General features: G+C 41.0%; 2 protein-coding genes across 2 annotated transcripts; one reads left to right on the top strand and one right to left on the bottom strand.

Annotated features, from left to right (window-relative positions):
- Positions 1-1,283: 1,283 nt before the first annotated feature.
- LOC118215295 (interferon-inducible GTPase 5-like) lies at positions 1,284-11,544 on the top strand. The gene is made up of 3 exons (XM_035395934.1): positions 1,284-1,412; positions 2,588-3,156; positions 9,608-11,544. The coding sequence occupies exons 2-3, from the start codon at positions 2,595-2,597 to the stop codon at positions 10,234-10,236; spliced, it is 1,191 nt and encodes a 396-aa protein (XP_035251825.1). The 5' UTR covers positions 1,284-1,412; positions 2,588-2,594; the 3' UTR covers positions 10,237-11,544.
- A 552-nt stretch (positions 11,545-12,096) lies between these two features.
- LOC118215299 (protein SMG9-like) lies at positions 12,097-21,757 on the bottom strand. Its single transcript, XM_035395947.1, has 8 exons — positions 21,632-21,757; positions 17,837-17,932; positions 15,954-16,039; positions 15,136-15,242; positions 14,769-14,876; positions 14,350-14,475; positions 13,811-13,955; positions 12,097-13,167 (listed from the first exon to the last, which is right to left on the bottom strand). The coding sequence occupies exons 1-8, from the start codon at positions 21,704-21,706 to the stop codon at positions 13,089-13,091; spliced, it is 822 nt and encodes a 273-aa protein (XP_035251838.1). The 5' UTR covers positions 21,707-21,757; the 3' UTR covers positions 12,097-13,088.
- Positions 21,758-21,992: the final 235 nt, after the last annotated feature.

Genomic DNA, 21,992 nt, shown 5'->3' with positions numbered 1-21,992 from the left:
TTAATTAGACCTACGGTGCTCTTGATATTTGGCAATAAAATAACATATTATACCAGACACATATCGTACCAGACAAGGGTATGCTACGCTCCTTGCAGTGAAATTTCTGAGCGTTTCGCTGGATTACTGTAACACCGAGGGAAAGTATGTAGCCCACCTCAGGTGTAATGCAGGTCCCATCCACAATTGATAAGACAACCAGCCAATATTACAAATATGGTAACAGCTTTATTATTAAATGCCCAGAATAGATAAATCCGAAGATTAAAACTTGGGTTTTTTCATAAAGCAGTAATGCAAAACCTTTTGCAGCAGCAGGTTGGTACCAATCCATAGATCCTTATAGATCCTAAAGTGCAGAGTGCAAAATAGAGACATCCGTCTTCAAGTTGAAAAGTGAAAAACTAAACTAAAACAGCGGCACTGGTTCTACAAAAGGAACATGAAAGAAACACGTTAGCCTACAAATTAATGACAGCATTCTTAAATTACCGCAGTAACACTGGAAAATACATTTACATACTAATGACGTTAAAACATTACTGAATTACTGCAATAACATACCCGTGACTCCTGGCCGAACAACTTCAGTCAATAAAGAAATAGCACCCACGACATATTGTTTTTGGCATGCAATAGGCTAAGGGTCACGAGGCAGGTAAGGGGGCGGCGCAATTGACGCGACTTCCTACCATGTCACATTACCTTTGAGTTACTGCGTAAGAAGTGAAAAATGTTACAATTGTTCAGGTTCTCCCCTACACGGGCTACAGTATTTTACAAAATGATTTATCTAATCATTTTCAAAATTCCGCTCACTTTAATTGATCCTTCCGTGAGGCGGACTAAACACAAGTGCGCAGTTTTGTGATTTAAAAAAAAAAAATGTTTAAATGCCGTTCTTGTCAGTCCTGCGCACGGGAAGGGAATATTTTTATTAAAACCTATTTTTATTAAAAATTGACCCCCTCAAATATTGGGGGTTCTCGGGCAACTCGGCACCCACAGAGCGCCTATGCTCGCACTGCCACTGTAAACTACAGGTATTGGATATAATGCATTATTTCATTACATTACATTACATTACATTACAGGCATTTGGCAGACGCTCTTATCCAGAGCGACGTACAACATTCCAGTATCGTCTGTGTGACTTTTCATTTCTTCATCATAGAAATATTTCCTGTAAGTTGAAACTTAAATTGTGCTGTACCTGCTTAGGTAAATAGAGCCGTTGCGCCTCACCCACTATCTGCGGTAAAACCGGAAAACCCGAATCTGTATTCCGTGAGTGTGAATCAGCACAACTCAGTAGCCTAAGAGATGCATTAGGTAGGCTAAGTTTAAGGTTTATTAGGTTACAAAGGTAAAATTATCGCTTTTGCGCAGTCGTGATATTTACTGAACGCCAGGTGAGTTTATTTTTTTGTTTTTGTTACTTGCGATTAATTTATGTCGAATCGACCGACATTATATTTTAAAAAAGTGAAAATTTGGTTAGGAATTTCTCTACAAATTTGAAAGCTCTTAAACTTTTGACACTTGTTCATAACAGAAGGGGCCCTGGTCTACGTCCCCCATTTCTGTGGGGGGACGTAGACCAGCGCCCCCCACAGAAATGGGGGACGTAGACTGTGGAATGTTAATATCCCACTTCAAACGTAATCCGATGCAGGCCAACTGAAAAAATCGAACATTTGGATTGGAATTTCTCCCCAAAATTAGTCTCAAACGTTTGACATTAGTTCATGACAGAAGAGGATGGGATCTACCTCTCAGTGAAAATGTCGTATTTAGCATGCATAGCCTACAGTCTGACGCTTTGTCATTACAAATTCAAAGAAATTGCGGATTTTATGCCACTCTTATGTCTTATATTAAATTAAGTTGAGGTGCGCTGGACAACATATTGGTTTCTGCACACTCTAAGGGATATTTCTACAGTGCATGATCACATAAAGTTAGAATTAAAGCTGACAGTCTACAATTTCACGTCATATTCATTTTTTCCAGTGTTCTGCAGCAGAGCCAAAACTAACATTTGTGTCCAAATACTTACAGACTGTACTGTATGAGTTGAGTGTCGCTAGTAAAATCACCAAGTTCACCATCCCATTTTCTGTAAGCTTACGCTACCTCATGGTGATGTTTCCCTACAGCGTGGTGTGGTATTTTCCATTTCTACAGTTTACCAAAGTCTGAATTTACATAGGTGGATGACTGTATGTATAGTACCAATTAGTGTTATCATACACTAAGTTACATGTGAGTCTCTACTGCCAGAATTCATATTGGTGTACCAGAGGGATTTGTCTTCCAGTTAATTCATCCAGTTAGTCAACAAAACAGATATGGTATACTTTTAGTATATTTTGTTTTAACATGATAATTTAACTTCATCCAAACAAAAAAGATCCCTTTACGTATAATGACACCTCCACGTTACTTTCTTTCCAGCATATGGGCTATATGATCTTTGTATTTACACCCCTTTTACAACTACGAATGATAAATATTACGACTTACATGTAACTTTCCCTATACAACCGTGTGTCTATATCATGCTATTTGTATATTTTCTGATTAGGCTTACCATGGCTGAGGATTATTATATAAGTAATGATGATGAGATAAGGGAGATCAAGGAGGCACTGGAAAACAAGAAGTGGAGTGCAGCGGTGACTAAGATCCAGGACTACTGTGAGCAGATTAACCGTGTAGAACTAAATATTGCCATCACGGGAGAGACCGGCTCTGGCAAGTCCACCTTCGTCAATGCAATCCGGGGCCTGGAGGACGAAGACGAGGGGGCGGCTCCAACCGGTGTGGTTGAGACGACCATGGAGCCAACTATGTACCCCCACCCTAAATTTCCCAACGTTAAAATGTGGGACCTTCCCGGGATCGGGTCACCCAACTTCAAAGCAGAGGAGTACCTTCAAAAAGTAGAATTCCAACGCTATGATTTCTTCATCATCATCATCTCAGATCGTTTCAAAATCAGCAACGTGCAGCTGGCCACTGAGATCCAGCGCATGAAGAAGAAGTTCTACTTTGTTCGCTCAAAGATCGACAGAGACATACAGTCAGAGCAAAGGAAGAAGGGCTTTGACAAGGAAAAAACACTCAATTTGATTCGGCAAGACTGCATCAAAGGTAGGGGTCATTGTGAGAAGTGTTGTAAAATTAGGTCCTCTAGTACAGGCTATGGTGACCTCCCGCCTTGATTACTGCAACTCTCTCCTTGCAAGCCTGCCATACAGGCACTACAGATAATTCAAAATGCTGCTGCCCAACTGATTTTTGACTAAGCGGCCAAAACCAGACTGGTGTGAATTCAAAATAACTTTACTACTCCATTCTTTTCCAGCCATCTATAAAAAATTAATTTACAAAAAATCAGTTTTAGTTTCAAACATGTATTTTTATGAATATTATTAATGCTGTTGTTATTAATTTGTTATTATTATTTCTTAGTATCTATTCTCAGTAAATGAATTGTTTTCTTATTTTAATCCTACTACATGATCTCAAAGAGTAAGACTTTATCTAGCGAGATTCCCTATCCATAAGAATTCGGTGGTGAAAAAAACTACAATGCGCTCTGACGCATGACACTTTCACTTGTAATAACGCATTAGCTGTTGACATAGCCTCGTTATTTCTTATTATTTATTCTCAGTAAGTTAAATAAATTATATTTTCTTATTGTATTCCTACTACCTGATCTCAAAGACTAAGACTTCATCTAGCGGAGCTAATGAGTGAGTCAAGTGTAACGTTAGATTAAGCTAAACAGACTGTATGAAATACGTAACGTGAGGCTTGTCCATAAGAATTCGGTGGTGAAAAAAACTACAATGCGCTTTCGTGCAGGTTACCCGCGCTAAGTGTTGGTTGATTCACTTCTCCAACAGCAATCCTTCTCTCATGTTATCACATCACAGCTAGATAACATGGCTTAAAACGACCCACGTTAGAAGTGTTTTATCGGCGTTTTTACTGTCTGGTTAGCTTAGGCTACTACGATGACGCGTGACTAGATGGCACACTCGCTTGCAATAACGCGTTGGCTATTGTCACAGCATCATATAGTAGCTAATATCATTATCTCAGATAAAAAAAAACAAATGTGTGATGCATTCAATCACCATTTTATTTTGGCTGGTTATTTATTTGAGAATACAGCGATGTCCTCTGGAAATGTAGATCCTACGCTGCTTATGTGCTCACTGCCACTTCATAAAGGCTTGCTAGCCAGCTAGCTTGCTAAAGTGAACCAAATATGTTACCTAGCTCGCTCGCTTGATAATGAGGATCGATCAACATAGTAGTCGTATAAACGCATTTAATTAAAAACTTTAACTAAATATACATACCTTTTATTGCAGCAATCGAATCTGTGCAGACAAATCTTGCAGTGGAGAATATTGGATAAGGCACGAGTGACAAACGTTATTACAGAAGTAGCGCGTCAGCTGCTGCAGTTCACACTTGTATTAGAGCTCCCTCTACTGGATAATTATAGTAAATGGCAATTACAACGTTCGAACAGGCAAGTACAGATAAATAATCAATGTTTTTGTCGTTTATTATACTTATTTAAAAATCGGGACACATCGGCGGCATAACTGCCGATCCCAATATCGTCAAAAAAAGTCAAATAATGACCGATATATCGGCCAAACCGATATATCGGTCGGGCTCTATTTCTAATGAGGCTAAGGGACATGTAATATTACAGACAGTATGGCAGGAACAGTTAGCTATATTTCCTGTGTTAGTCCCTGTTTACGAGCACTGATATTCCAAGTCCAGCCAAAACCCTTGTAGAAGAATATGCAGTTTGATTATTGTTTTACATTATATACTCTAACATATAAGTGATTAGAAATGTATTCTTTTAACAGTTTTCATGTGTAATGACAAACTCCCATATTCTTCCCTTCGTGTGAGAAGAGAACATGCTCTTTGTTAAAATGATTAAATCTCAAGCATGAGATAATGACCTGTGCTTTGAAATACTCTAGGCAATTCAGTTACGATTCAGGACAGTTCCATGAACAGGAGATGTGCCTGCCTTTCCCACTTTCTCTCTCTCATGCTGCGGACTAACTGGGCCTGGTGTCTTATTTTAGTTATGCTAGCAAACTAAAATGTCAAGGTTGCTGGGGAAAAAGTATCTTTGTGTTAATGACGAAGAGGTCATTTCTGGGAAATGTTTTTCTAAAGGAGAAACATACGTGTGGCATGCAACCAAGTACAGAACCTAAAAGATAAGATTCCCTATAAAAAGCGTGCAATTTCTTTGTTATGTTGAGTTCATTGCGGTATGCTGGGGAACCTGTCTGTCCACATATGCTGTCTTTGTGCTCCTACAGACTCTGTATTAAAGCGCTTATGATTTGAATGTATCCTTGCTTTCAGTGTTGAGTGAGTTTTAGCCTAATTCAATTGGAATTCGCTTCTACTGAGGAAACAGCGACAAGGTTTTCCTCAACACCCTCTTTGCTCTATTCCCAGCAGACCCCCCCCCCCCCCCCCCCAGCATAAAGCCACAAAGATGGAGAACTGACCTCTCCTAACAGAAAATATAATTCATCTGTGATCCAGATCCTGCACTAGTCATATCTGGATATACATCACATGGCACTGAGCACTCGTTCACTGAGAAACCATTTTATAAATGCAAATTGTCAGTGAAATTACTGTTTCCCGTCCCCTCATACCAACAGGTGAAGTTTTGTTTCTGATCAAACAGAGTCCCAGCACTTCGTAGGGCTTTTATTCAGCTTGCAAGCAGAGAAAAGAATGAGAGAGTACTCACAGAACTCTCTGAATTTAGGTGTGTACAGACCAGAGACTGTAAAAAATATGGAAAAAGCTACTGTAACGTCACCCATTGCCTCTCCGTGGGTCTGTAAAACACGTTTTGAAGCTCAATGGCGGGCGCGGCCATGTTCTCGATTTGGAGCCAAAACCATAGAGTTAAGTGGTCTTGTGATTTTTTACATTACATTACATTACATTACAGGCATTTGGCAGACGCTCTTATCCAGAGCGACGTACAACAAAGTGTATAACCATAACCAGGAACAAGTATGACGAAACCCCTAGAGAGAAGTACCGGTCCAAGTACAGGGAACAACCGCATAGTTCAACTTGGACCCTGATGGTTAAACTGATTAACACTAACAACGAGAACGGCAACAACGCAAACTATGGAAAAATAAAAATAAATAAAAATACAAGTAGTCGTTAAGACAGTTGATGCGCCTAAGTCACCTATGAAACAGCTGCCTAGTTACAACCCTAAGTTTAGTCATTTACAGGGGGGAAGGGAGGGATGGGGAGAGGTGCAGCCTGAAGAGGTGGGTCTTCAGTCGTCGTTTGAAATGGGTCACAGTCTCAGCTGTTCTGACCTCCACAGGGAGGTCATTCCACCATCGTGGGGCGAGAACAGACAGGAGACATGTTCTGGAAGTGCAGGTGCGGAGAGGGGGAGGTGCTAGGCGTCCTGAGGTAGCAGAACAGAGGGATTTGGCTGGCATGTAGGGTTTGAATATCTTGTGGAGGTATGCTGGGGCTGATCCCTTGACTGCCTGGTATGCTAGGACCAATATTTTAAATTTGATGCGAGCTATAACAGGCAGCCAGTGGAGGGTAGTGAGCAGGGGAGTTACGTGGGAGTGTCTGGGGAGGTTGAAGACCAGACGAGCCGCAGCATTCTGAATGAGCTGCAGGGGTCTGGTGGCAGATGCCGGTAGTCCAGCCAGAAGAGAGTTGCAGTAGTCCAGGCGGGATAGAACCATTGCTTGGACCAGGAGCTGGGTTGAGTAGGTGGTGAGAAAGGGGCGGATTCTGCGGATGTTGTATAGGAAAAATCTGCATGCCCGGGTTACTGCTGCAATGTTGTTGGAGAGGGACAGCCTGTTGTCCATCATCACTCCGAGATTCTTGGCGCAGGGTGATGATGTCATTACGGTGTCCCCTAAGGAAATGGAAAAGTCGAGGAGGGGAGAGGATAGAGCAGGAATAAAGATTAGCTCCGTCTTTCCCGGGTTGAGCTTCAGGTGGTGATTGTCCATCCAGCTCTGAATGTCCCTCAGGCAAGTGGAGATGCGGGCAGGGACCTGTGTGTCCGATGGGGAGAAGGAGAGAAAGAGTTGCGTGTCGTCGGCATAGGAGTGATAGGACTCCATTTTTACAATGTGATTGACAGTCCAGTGCGGAAAAGCCCATCAACCTGAATGAACGATTGCAGAACGAACTTGAGGCTAGCTGACTGTCTGCCGTTATGTTTTAAAATATATGATCAAATGTTTACAGAGTTTAATTTCCATCCGTGACTGTACTGTGTCATGTAATCACGTTATATTTATGACATTAATAATACAATTATGTTCAGTTATCTTCAATTTATGTTTCTCGGCAAAACTAATATGCTTAGCTAGCATATCAGCTTGCCAGTGAGCTAGGTAAGCTATCCGTGGTTAGCTCACGCATTAGCAATATGAACTACAGGGGAAGAACATCAACCTAATTGATGGTCAATCAATCATATATGTGTAGACTACTAATGATTTGACTAGGCTAATTTTCATATAACTGTCTGGTAGACCTGCTGTTAACCAAGCAAGTTATCGTCGTAGGTTTTCGCCAGTCAGTTAATGAGCCATTAACTGCTACTACTCCATCGCCGTTTGTGGTGTTTACTTGCCGGGTGACGCTAGTTGACCGATCGTTCGCAAGTCACTTTTTACCGAATAAAAATTAACACTGTCAGCGGTGATTAACAAATCTACCAAGTATTTTAATAACTGATCTACAGGCGTGTAAATATGACAACGCACTTTGAAGAGCAAGTTTTCCACCTGTTGCATAAAGACAAAAATAATGTACATTGAATGTCTAATTATTATTATTTTCTTGCTAGCTTCTAGCTTTGTCACATTCGTGCAGCCTAGCCCAGGTAGACATTTACGGAATGTACACGACTGACAAGCCGTCAAACACGTTTGACAGATGGAATATTTGCCGGTTAGGGTTAGCTAGCTAGTCAAATGGCTTGGTAGCCGAAGTTGCGAAGTTTTAGCATAGGCTACTGGACTACCACATACAAATAAGCGTTAGCTGAATCCCTTTCTGCCAACGAATTATTTGGTTATGTGGGCTAAAGGAAATAGTAAAAATGACTCGGCTACCGCAAAAAATCAGAGGAGGATTATTTTATGGTCGTCTAGTACAGCTGTAAATAGCACGCTATAATGAAACCACTACAAAATGGAATGCCTTCATTTTCTGACTTCGCACAGGTGGACCGTGGTCGGAGCCGCAATGTCAAGGCCAAGAGACGCCACCTCCCACCCCCGTGACCACAGATTGTAGCCCCTACTGTAGTTCAGTCCTCCGCAGTAATCCGGAAGTGACGCAAGCTGTACCTCATTGGTCCAGAACAAATATTGGCACTGTGCCCAAATGACGCAATAAATCATGAAATCGACCCATGGAGAGTCATAAGACGAATAAAATACACATATTATGACTATTTGTTCTTGTGAGAAAAAATTATTGACTTTGTATTTTGATCGCATTTGTACCGTAGACTTACATGGAAACCGGATATGAAAACACCTATACTGGAGCCATCCGTAGTGGCGCTAGTGAGCAACCAGGAACTACAACACCAGGAAATGAGCTTCAAAAACGAAGTCTGGTTTTCGCCACTTGGTTTCAAAACGTGTTTTAGAGACCCACGGAGAGTCAATGGGTGACGTCACAGTAGCTTTTTTTTACAGTCTGTTTTCAACCTTCCCAAGTTCTCCCATGTCACTCCTCTGCTGAGGTCACTCCACTGGCTACTGGTCGCTTCCAGGATCTGGTTTAAAGTCCTGATCCTTGCCTACACTGCAGCCAAAAGGACGGCCCCTGTCGACTTACAGGACATGATTTGATTATATACGCCTGCTCGACCACTTTGCTCTGCAGAAGCAGGGCACCTTGCACCCCCTTCCATCCAAGTAAAGAGATCATGGAGCTTCTGCACCCTAGCTCCCCAGTGGTGGAACAAACTCTCCTGTCCCTCTTCGAACCTCTCACTCACTACCCATCTTCTGCCGTGGTCTGAAGACTCATCTCTTCAGAATATACATCAACTAACTGCCACCACTCTGTGAATGCCAACACTCACCACCCATGTTACATGTACCCCCATTCCAGCACTTTTTGTAATTTGTATTTGTCCTAATATTGTAGCTTGTTCTTCCACCTGTTTTGACTTGGCATAAGTTAGATCAGAATAATGTTAACTGCAGGAAGTGAACTGTGTTCATGGCTATGAATAGCTGTATGAACTGAGTATTGTACCTTATCGAACCTGTGTTTTGTAGTTGTTCCAGTGACCATGATATGCACTTTTGTACGTCACTTTGGATAAAAGCATTCGCTAAATAAATGTGATGTAATGTAGTACAACTGTTCTGAGGGAAATTTAGTAGTTCGTTTTTTTGAAGGTGGTACATCAGCAGTAAAACGTTTGGGACAGCTGACCATTTAAATCTGTCTTCCATTTGCTTATTTTTAAATGGTACTATTTTGTGTCTCTAAGGCCTCCAGCAACATGAACTGGCATCTCCTTGGGTCTTCCTCATCTCCAGTTTCCACCTAGATCTCTACGACTTCCCACAGCTGGAGGATAATATAGAGCAACAGCTGCCTGATCTCAAAAGGCATGTCCTCCTGCTGTCGCTGCCCAACATCACCCTGGACATCAACCAGAGGAAGAAGAAAACCTTACAAGCCCACATATGGAAGTTGGCCTTGCTGTCAGCAACCGTGGCAGCTGTGCCCATCCCAGGTCTGTCCATGGCGGTGGATGTCACCATCCTTGTCATTGAGCTCATCAAGTATTACAAGGCTTTTGACCTGGATGATAAGTCCCTGGAAACTCTCTCTAACAAAACAAATGTGCCGGTGAAGGAGCTGAAGGCAGTCCAGAAATCCCCCTTCAACAAGGAGATATCGGCCAACGTGGTCATCAAATTGCTGACCAAATGTGCTGGGGCAGGGCTGATGTTGCTGGAGTACTGGGTCAGCACAATCCCGGTGTTGGGCTCCATGGCAGCCGGGGGGATCTCGTTCGCCACCATTCACAGAATGCTGACGACCAGCTTGAATGAGCTGGCAGATGACGCACACAATGTCCTGATTACAGCTTTGCAGCAACACATTGTGTGACACAACCAGGGCTCATTTTTCACCAGTTCAACTGCTTTTGGGTTAGTGGGCTTTTGATCTTTTTATATCATATGCAGTAGAAAATGCATATATCTTCAATATATATTTTTTATATTCTGCATTCAATCACAGTTCTCCATGGGTTTTCACAGGAATTGAACTTTAGAAATATGTATACTGTACAGTGTCATAAAAAAGTAATTGCCACTTACAGAATTATTCTATTATTGTGTATCTGTCACACTGAATGGTTTATACAAAATGCATTAGACCAAGGGAAACTGAAAAAAACACAAGACACATTTTTAAATTCGAATTTCATTTCTTTAAAGAAATGTTATTAAACACCCATATCTCTCATGCAAATAAGTATTGCCCCTGTAGTAACTCAACCAATAAACCAAATTTAATTGATAATTACATTCAGCTGGTTGAACACAGCCAAGCTTGATTGCAGCCTGCCCTGTTGAATCTTAACCTCACTCATATTGAACTTTACCATCAGAGTGAACAAGTTAGCTTTTATTTCATCGTTCTTACATGCTTATGTATTTTAGCATTTTACAGAAACTACTGCTTTTGTATTTTTGTCTCAAATGCAAGTACCTTATGTATTAAAATTCAGTCATTCCCATTACCTTTTGGAGGGTGTTAAATTTTTATTTTATTCCTTACAAAGAGCATTTTTACCTGTTAAGTAGCAGCATTGGGGAAATAAGTTTCTTTGAGGTGGTGTGCTATGTGGGGACACTCACCAGTTCTTCTTCGTGACGATGGTGTGAGAGAGCTGGCAGCGAGACATGGCCAGGACCTGGCTGCGCAGCTTGGAAGCCAGCGAGGAGAAGTTGGGGTCAGAGCCATTGCAATGAAAATTGTCAGGTTGTGGGAAAGATGCAATACCTGCTTCAGTGTTCTTGGATGGTCACCTAATACAATCAACCTAATATAATCAACCTAACTCAATTATCAAGGGGGGGTTAGACCCAAAGCCTCATGGAGATGGAACCACCAGGGTGAGGCCAGAGTAATTAATGGGTGTGATAGGGGTTGATTAGCATACCTTGGTGACATTGACCATTAGGTTACCATCCTCACAACATACATATGTAACAATGTCGATTTGTTTACCTGCCACCCAATCAGGTACAGGAACCTGCATTTTATTTTATTTCAGATGTGGGGTATAAAAGCTTGTAAACACTATTTTGTAATTGACCTGCTTTGCATTTACCCGGTATGTTGGATACTGTAAATAGATACAATTTTTTTGCTTTATTATTAAAATTATTAAATTGCTATTAACCTAAATTTTGAACTACGAGTCTTACTTACAAGAAGTAAGAAATTCCTTTTGTTTTTAGTATGTTTGTGTAAGAGCTGTGCAAGAGATCAAAGCTGGTTTTCACAGCAGGATATATCATTATATAGCTAATATTCAACCATTAATAACATTTTTTAACAACAATGAATAATAACAAGTGTTTTCCCCAAGTCAAAATGTGTGACCTTCCCGGGATCAGGACACCCAACTTCAAAGCAGATGAGTCTGACAACCTTGGTCTTCCCAGCTTTAATTTGTCTCCCGATAAGATTGACCGTACAATAAATCCTCCAGGCTGCGGTGTCATCCGCCAGTCCTCCCAATTTCTGGAGAATGGGACAATCTGTTTTTCACAATTAGGCCTTGATCATTTATCTTTTTGTATACTGACTAGTTCTCAGACAGGGTGTCTTCTCACTTTCCAGAACTAAGAATAGACTATGCAAAGGTCTAAACACTTGATTTGAAACTATTTGCTATAAAGAGTATATTTCGAATCACTTACATTGGGATATATGGTAAAACAATAATCAAGAGAATAATAAAGGATATATTTAATCACGTGATTGTCTCTATGTTAACACACATATACTGTCAATCAGAAAATTACTCTTACAATGGCATTCCCCTTTGACATCAAAATGTACCCAGGCAATCACTGAGCGTTTGACTATACCACTTCTTATATCTTGCTTTATTTTTTATTTAGAAAGAACCAAACATTACAAGTTAATGAGGACGTTTTCATGGGAATTAAACTTTGTGTATTCTTTAGGAATATATAGTACTTTTTTCAGTTTTTATGTGGATGTGTCAACGGGTCTATACAGAAAATGTATTCACACCATGGACAAATACATAGCTGGTTTGACTTATTTTATAGAAGGAAAATCATCCACATTTCAGGGAAACAATCCATGCTCTGTTCTGTTTGGGACTGGTATAGCACATATACGGTTGGAGTGGGTATTTTATATTTAAAATTAAACTAATTTATGTCACATGTAAGGCACAATGAAGTCCACCAATCTGTAGCCAATGTAATCTGTACATACATGTTTTAATGCTGTATATGTGCAGGTCTATATATATTTTTTCCCAGAATAAATCATGTTCACAAACACAGTGTATGTTTTCATTCATTATGAACTGATGGCACTATGTTGAGTTTGACCTTTTTGTTGTTAAATTGGATGTTTCACTTCTGTCAATGCTCGCTTTCTAAAAACATGAGTGACTATGGTTTGTGGGAAACAAGCCTACATCTGGTTCCCTCTTCCGAAATGAGGCACGTGCTACAGGAGCAGTCCCACAAAATGCTCCAGGTGAGAACATGGCACGTCGTCACATCTGGTCTTCAGCAGATCCAGGAGAGCTTGTATCTGGTGAAACCGTGGTTATTTCAGGAACGTGGATTGCTCCATTGCCCCCGGAGCCGAACGTGTCTCTGGTCCCCTCCAGCAGCTCAGGGTGTCCCGTTTCCACGGCGATCCACTGTAAGGCGCAGCCATCGCAGAGGCTTGTGTGGACGCTAGGAAAGCAGCCGGCTGTACTCGGAGAGCGCCGAGGACTTCTTCACCCCGTCCCAGATCCGAGCAGCGTAGTGGAACCTGACCAGATCCCACACACACACACACACACACACACACACACACACACACACACACACACACACACACACACACACACACACACACACACACACACACACACACACACACACACACACACACAGTGTCAATACAGGGCTGGGGTCAGTTCGCGCTGCAAAAATCGGTCAATTCAGGAAACTGAAGTTCATTTCACGAATTTAAAAATGCCTTAAGATTCTCTATGGGAATTCATTGCCGTTAATTTCATGAAAAGGCCGAAGCGAAACAGGAATTGACCAAAACCTCGGTGTCAGGTTCAGTTCCCTGTATTACTGTCATTTTTTGTATTCATCACATTTTCACTAAGCAGCTTCAGAGGGAAACTAGGGGACATGCAGGCTCTTTGGTTTAAATGGAAATTAATATAAGCATTCTGTACATCCCATAATTCAGCTTCCTCTCCAAAAAAAGACAACACCAGTCCTGCAGGTTACCCAGATGCATAAAACACCAAGATAAGGGGTGATTATTAGTAAATATTTCTGAAATTATTTCCATATTTACATTATTTCCTTTTCATACAAGGGATATTTTACCTGTTAAGCAGCAGCATTGGGAAAATGAGTTTCTTCGAGGTGGTGTGCTATGCAGGGACACTCACCAGTTCTTCTCAGTGAGGATGGTGTGGGAGAGCTGGCAGCGAGACATGGCCAGGACCTGGCTGCGCAGCTTGGTAGCCAGCGAGGAGAAGCTGGGGTGTCCCCGGTAACCAGGGAGCAGGGAAAACAGGGGGGTGGAGCCAGGCCCTGACACACCACAGAAATATGTTAGACTGACACTGGGGTAGAGAGACTAGGCAGAAGGGTAAAAACTACAAGCTGAAGCCAGCTTCACTCTTGTCTGGGTCTGCAAAAACTCTGACGGCAACTGTGACGGCATTTATAGCTTTTAGCATAAATCAAAAGATAAGGCCTTGGCTGCAGCATTGCTTGGGAGTAACGTCATCAGCAGGAATCAAAAGCAGAAATAAAGGTGACTGAACAGCGATAAAAGGTCTGTTTTGTTTGCCAGGTCCTTAGCATACCATGTTCACCTCTCATTTAATTGCACAGCGAGGATTGCTTTACATTTGCTATCGCTGCTAATGCGCTGATAATGTTATGACGCCGTGTTTTTGTGAGACTTTGATCGCTCTCAGACCTCCCCTGGTCAAAGCGTCCTCCCCCTCGTTCTCAAGCTGTGGCAGCAGGAACAGGTTGACCTCCGTCTCCAGGTAGTCCCGCCCCAGGCCAGGGAAGATGTTACAGTCCAGCATGGACAGTGTGCCTGGCAGGGGAGCGACACAGCAGTCAAGCCAGACATGTGTTCACAGACAGACAGCCAGGCGCTTTACGGTTGTGGGATTCCTTAACAGAATTAGCCATACAATAGTCCCTTTTGTTTCCATGTAATTAAAAAATATTTTGGGGTGATTTACTGTCTGCTAGCTTGATGGTCTGTTTCACCATTACACTATTTTCAGGGAGTTTTTTTTTTACTCCCGTGACTTCCTGGTGCCTCCTGAAGACCACTATTCCACACTACTATTACGACACGCACAAGCACGCACACACTCTCACCTTTGTATTTAAGGTGAGAGTGGGCCATCAGCTTGTCCATGGTCATGTGCATCTTCTTCAGGTTCCGTGGACAGAAATCATCCCGCTTGGCTTTGTTCTGCAGGAACACTAGACAGAAAAAAAAAAAAAAACTCCGGATCATTCCGGATCAAAACGTACTGTCCTGCAGTTTGTGTGGGATGGAGGAGGAGGGCTGGGACTGAGAGAGATGCCTTGGGATGGGGGGGGGGGGGGGGGGGGGGCTTGTTTAAATGGGGGAAATTCATTAAAATAATTCAACCAAAATTACTATAGTATGTCCCATCTACCTACAGTCTGTCTGCATGCACCTGCTTGGGCCCCATCACTGGCACGGAACAGAGCTCACCGATATGAGGGTAGTACTCAGACCCCTCTTCAGAGCCCGAGGAACCGGCGCTGTCGTGGCTGGCAGACGGGGTGGACGGCTTCAGCATCTCCGCAGTCTGGAGGAACCTGGTTTGGAATTGACTGTAATGATGCCGCAAGCACTCGTGTACGGGAACAGGGAAACACGCACTTCATTTTTTGAGCTTAGCTACATTCAGCTCTTCTAACTCTTCACTCTTCATGATTTAGCTGTAGAACCCCTGGGCTTCTGGAGGCTCAGGTTAAACAGGTTTGTGTAAAGTCACGGACAAAGAACTTCTGAAATAGGATCGGAGCCTACAGCATACACACCATTGCGATTATTATTATTTTTTTGTGTCCATAGTGCTAGGAAAGAAATCTACTCCCAAAACATCAAGAAACATTCAAAATAAATACTTTATTCTCACACATTTTTTAACTTAATAAAAGTAGAGATCACAGAAAGTGTGAGGGGTGAAAGGCATTTAATTTAAGTATAACAGCTAAATATGACACAATATGAAACCATACCTGGCTGTGCTTTATGTGAAAGACTAGAATACCTTGTTTAATAAAAAATGTACACAACTAAATCCAGATGCAGTCAAGAGACCCCTGAAACTGAACAAACATAACTGCAGTTGCCATCGACTTCTAAGGGGATTAAACAGTGCTTGCATATGGCTGGTGTTTGTGCCGAGTCTGACACCATAATCTGTATTATCTATCACAGATTTTACTAAAACAATCTCTATACATTAATACCTTTTCCATTTAATCTTTTTCAAACATTGTGATTTGTACAAGGGAAAATACCTGTAGAGGTTGATGTCAGTGAACCAATCCTGAACCACAATCACCACATGGCACACGGTGAAGAGAAAGGCAGCCATTTGCAGGGACTGTCACAAAATATGAAAACGGAGATGTCAGCAGCCACACCGACTGCAATATACCACAAATGCAACAGACCACAGGTGTACAATGAAAGCCAATCCACTTATACAAGTCGCCCATTTATTTATTTGATCCTAACTTTTTATAAAAAAAGACATCATGACCTACAGTTGTATACAGCATAATAGTCTTGGTGATGATGTTCAAGGCACAGTGCAATCAAAATCGACCTTTATCAATAGTTATATACCAAAGAACCTTATGAAATAAATATAAATATAAGAAAATAAGAATGTGTTATTTTATAATAAATTTAAAAAAAAAAAATTTAAGATGGTCTCATTGTAGTAGCTAAGAAAATCCCAGAGCTTCGTTTTAAGTTTAAATACATCTGTTTGTACGCGTCTTATCTGATGCTTGTTCTTCTGTAATGCAGCGGCACTGAAAATAAGGATCTCGCCCTCAATGCATCTCCAAGATTTAATTAAAGGTTTAATGAACCAAGGAATCAATTATTCTGCTGAGACTTTGAATGAGTTTTTAATGCTTATACTGCCCACTGCTGGAGGACCTGGTATTGGTTGCTGGAGACCTGCTTTCTGATGTCACTAACCCGTCATTTTACATTTCAAAAGTTCACCAATAAACAGTGATGGAAATCCAGCTCATTGTACTATATTAGCATGCCTGCTTGTTATGTTACAAGTACTGACTGTACTGTTGGGACTGTAGAAGCATTATGGAGCCTGTCAAAATTTAAGAGTAACAAAGTAAAATACAGCTGTGCAAGGAGCAACACATTGAATAACTAGCAACGCCACCTGGAGTCAGAGGCAACAATGGTTCTCTCACCGAGACTGACCAGGGCTGGCTTGTACATTTAAGGCTGAATTACTCGGATCCTACCACTGATTACTAAAAGCTAGTGGGAGTCCAGTTAGTGGGCCTTCAATAAAATGTGCATTTGTGAATACTAATTCCAAAGGAACACTCCCCCCTCCCCCCAATCCTCCAGTCATACCGTTCCAAAACACTTCATATCAAAAAGAAATGGTATTGTTTTCCCATTTATAAATTTGGAAAAGTCAAGCATAATTATTTTTCTTATGGCTTAATGGAAACTTTACAAATAAACTGGAACCTGTTAGTTCGGAAACATAGTTACAGGATAGTAACAGATTTAAACAAAAAACCAACACAGACAACAGTCCTCCAGAAATTTGTAATGCACCCATCAACTGTTGATGCCAAAGTATTACACATTCACAAGGACCGTAGACAAAGCTGTGGCATGGGCTAATCTACCTTTGGCAATGGCTGAAAAAGGCCAAGTATCTGTGCTAGAGTGCACACATTCTGCCAGTACATAAAAAAGAAAAATGAGAAGGGCTTCTTTTTAACTGAAGAAGAGTGCTGTGCATTCAGTTCCATTCCATTCCATTAAAAAAATACATGATCGGTTGAAAGGTCATTAAAAAAAGAGGGTGAAAAAAGAGGAAAAAGGTCTGGCAATAGAGTGCTGTGACATCAAAAACATTTAACAAAATTGCAAACATAAGCGGTACAAAGACATTTGAGAAAAGTGTTGTATAAAAACAACATCATTCAGAATATGTGTTCAAAAAAACTACAAAGTGCAAGTACATGAAACTGCGCCTTGAAATCAGACCATCCCTATTTAGGTCAGAAATGAGGCTAAAAGTAAGTCTTTTCCCCCCAGAACAATGCAAGACATTGTGGTTTAAAAAGAACAAGCCTGAAACAGAAATGAAATGTCTGCCCCCTGCTGGCTCGATACTGACCTGCATTTCAACATAAGTATGGGGGAGATTGTACTCGGGTGGAAGTTTCCGGTCGTTATTGATGAGATGATCCAAAATGGAGGGACTCAAGATGGGCTTGAGGGTAGAAGAATATTCCTCATTAGTACCATATCTCAGGAAAACCATCATGTCATAGCCAGGAATCTTCTAACCAGTGTTTACAGATAGGAATACATGGACAAACATTGACTTCATTTTCATACATAATATATTCATAAGCCCTGCATAAGGGCAACATAACAGCCACTTGACATATTTGTAACATGGCATTACATGCAGCACAGAGGCGATGAAAATTAATTGGTAAACCTCACGAGTTAAATAGTGTAGCAGTCAGGAATGGAATGAAAAGTGCCGCTAGTTCAAATATATTCAATGGCAAGCTTGCATAATCATATATTATGGATAAATTAGTCAGCAAAAATGTCAATTTATTACAGTTTGTATTAATATAGCCTGTATTAATAAAGACACAGCCAATGTAATCCATTAACAATTATGCAGGATTAATATATTTCGAGGATTATATTAGGGACAGGTGGTTCCAATTTTAGTGTCAACACAGATCAATAACCAAAACAGCCATCTTTCACAAGGGCAGGAAAACTTTAGTTGTGATTTCAGATCAAAGTGCTAGTTGATTGCTAAGCCGCTCTCTCAAGTTAATTATTAATTTAATGACAGTCATCACTCAGTACACTACTACATTTTAAAATTTAACACCTTAGCTAACAAAAAATTAAACATGCTGTATTCCAACGCAATGCTGCTGCCCAATGCTTCCTAAATTGTTTCAAATAACTTGGCCCTGCTTTTTCATCTTACCATGTGAAGGGAATGTGGTCATTTCTTTGGTTTTTTGTTATGAGAAAGTGATAACAGTAATGCATATAAATGTAGACTATGAGAAGTATGCGTACACATGCATACACGAAAACACTCCTACAGCGTAGGCAGTCCCGGATGTAGACTGGTGTGAGTGGGAGGCACTACATTACATTACATTACATTACAGGTATTTAGCAGACGCTCTTATCCAGAGCGACGTACAACAAGTGCATTAGTTCAAGGTGCAGAGGTGCAAAAGAAACACACTAGAGTGAAGTAAATATCGTAGTGCCAGAAGTGACCACATAGATCAGGACTCCAACCCTGTAGAGTAACCTGTTCAGCAAACAAACAGCAATCCTGCCAAGTACAAACTAGCACTGAAATCACATTTGCCTAATCAGAATCAGACAAAAACAATCCTGCCAAATAAAAACTAACGTGATCGTATTAGCCTAACTAGGTACATTGAGCTAAACTATAGGCTAGGCAGGGGTGGGGAGAGGTGCAGCCTGAAGAGATGAGTTTTTAGTCTGCGTTTGAAAGTAGTCAGATTCTCTGCTGTTCTGACCACCACTGGGAGGTCATTCCACCAGCGAGGGGCCAGGACAGACAGCAGACGGGAGCGGGAAGTACAGACACGAAGAGGGGGAGGTGCCAAGCATCCAGAGGTGGCAGAACGGAGAGGTCTGGCTGGTGTGTAGGGCCTGATGATCCTCTGGATGTATCCTGGTGCTGACCCCTTAGCTGCCTGGTATGCAAGCACCAAGGTCTTAAATAAGAGGCTGGCACCATCAGAAACACAACAGAAATCCCCCCAGTTTATGTACTCACTAATTTGACGGCCATCTAATGAGCCTTCATTGAGGAAATTATCATCAAGCTCGTTCAATTTGAGCTTCAGAGGTTTTCTGTAATTTTTTTTTCCATTTTGTGTGTGTGTGACATTTGATTCGCTGATGTTGGGAAATGATTGGCAGGTGTAGATAAATGTCCAGTGGGGAGACATTGTTTGTGGGCTTGCAGCATTGTGATCTGGCAGGAAAAAGAAGGAGAAAACGGAAAATCCCTTAAATATGGGGCTTTATTGTGCAGAAGCGTGAAGTTGTTTGTTGAAGTCTGCCTGTTGATATGGGGTCAGAAGGTACAGAAATGAATATCTGTGGTGATTGTGGTTATTTCTGTAGGAAATCCTGAAAAGTGGCAAACTCTCAGTGCTGTATAGGTATGGGGCATGTTGCCCTGCGTAACTTGGCAGGATGGCCTACCTGCCATCCCAATAGAGAAATATAAAATTCAAATGTAATTCAAATTTAGCAAAAGTATTTATTTTCTTTCTTAATTAAAGACTTGTAGGAGCAAGAAGGTACAATGAACAACCAAAAAAACAAAAACAAAACAAATAGGTCTCTTCAGCTATGCACCTCTTCAACCCCCAGGCTATTGAGAGGAGAATGGCCCTAAAGGTGCAATAATATCAGGCCTATACTGCAGCAGGCTTGATATTATTGTGTGTTCAGTCACAATTGGTAATGTGCAAAATAAGCAAACATCTGGCCACTGGGCTGTAATAGGGACTATTGGTGATGTGCAACACAACGCAAACGTTAGGCATGTGCAAAAGAGAAACCGAAAATGACTGGACTGCAGTAGAGAATGACCATAACGAAAAGTGCTTACAGTGGAGGACGCAATTAAACAATAATTATAACATCACATTACCAAAACAATGCCGCTGTTTTTGAAGTCGCATCGCGGTTTTTATTTATTTTTTTATTTTAATTGTAGGCTACTATACTCACCGCTTTTCTAAGGATATGAATGTTCATTTTTCATTGAATTTGTCATCTCTTAGCGTGTATTTAATGATAAAAAAAGAAAAACACACACACACACACACACACACACACTGACATAAAGCATAATAGACCGGGACGGTTTTTAAGTGATACGTATATTTATCAGCACTAGCCAATGCCATTTTGAATTATTTCCACCTTGCACTGCTTAGAATATGTCAGTACCAGAGTGCAGGATAGTGGTACGACTAACAATATTACAGTCCAGCAAATCGTATCGAAAGGTTGTCTTTGCCCAAAAAAAAAAAAAAAAAAAACTTTTCCCTGTAAACAGTGAAAACAAGCCAGTATTGCAGTAGGTGACATGCTCTTATTTTATTACTACACATTGTTTATGCATAGCCAAAAAATATCATCACATTGCATGTTTCCATTTGAATAAAAAATAAAACTTAATATTGATGTAATATTTTGCCTTCTCTCATGCACCGCACAGGTATTCAAGACGAAACAAGCAGATAAATCAAGCGAATTATATTAGCAAGCCGTTCCTGTCTGCAGTCGCTTTTCACAACGATGCATTTTGCTTGAGATCTTGGTCATGCCGGCGAGGAATAGCTAGGAACCGTGGATAGGTCATTTACGGCTTTAGAAAGCACGCGTTAGACTACAGCCGAATCACCGAGTTACCGATCACATTCAGATAGCCAATATTGTTTTATGTAACTTGACGTATGAGTAATTTTACATTTTTGTTCGTTGAAAACGTATTTTTCATCAGATATATTTTTGCATGAGAGGAAAATAAATCTGCGCGAAAGCTGAAGGAATCGTACGCTCGCAGTTAATTAGACCTACGGTGCTCTTGATATTTGGCAATAAAATAACATATTATACCAGACACATATCGTACCAGACAAGGGTATGCTACGCTCCTTGCAGTGAAATTTCTGAGCGTTTCGCTGGATTACTGTAACACCGAGGGAAAGTATGTAGCCCACCTCAGGTGTAATGCAGGTCCCATCCACAATTGATAAGACAACCAGCCAATATTACAAATATGGTAACAGCTTTATTATTAAATGCCCAGAATAGATAAATCCGAAGATTAAAACTTGGGTTTTTTCATAAAGCAGTAATGCAAAACCTTTTGCAGCAGCAGGTTGGTACCAATCCATAGATCCTTATAGATCCTAAAGTGCAGAGTGCAAAATAGAGACATCCGTCTTCAAGTTGAAAAGTGAAAAACTAAACTAAAACAGCGGCACTGGTTCTACAAAAGGAACATGAAAGAAACACGTTAGCCTACAAATTAATGACAGCATTCTTAAATTACCGCAGTAACACTGGAAAATACATTTACATACTAATGACGTTAAAACATTACTGAATTACTGCAAAAACATACCCGTGACTCCTGGCCGAACAACTTCAGTCAATAAAGAAATAGCACCCACGACATATTGTTTTTGGCATGCAATAGGCTAAGGGTCACGAGGCAGGTAAGG

Source organism: Anguilla anguilla, chromosome 1, assembly GCF_013347855.1.
Source record: "Anguilla anguilla isolate fAngAng1 chromosome 1, fAngAng1.pri, whole genome shotgun sequence".
NCBI classification, from domain to species: domain Eukaryota; kingdom Metazoa; phylum Chordata; class Actinopteri; order Anguilliformes; family Anguillidae; genus Anguilla; species Anguilla anguilla.
The sequence above is the reverse complement of the archived record's forward strand: the minus strand, read 5'-3'. Positions and strand labels throughout refer to the sequence as shown.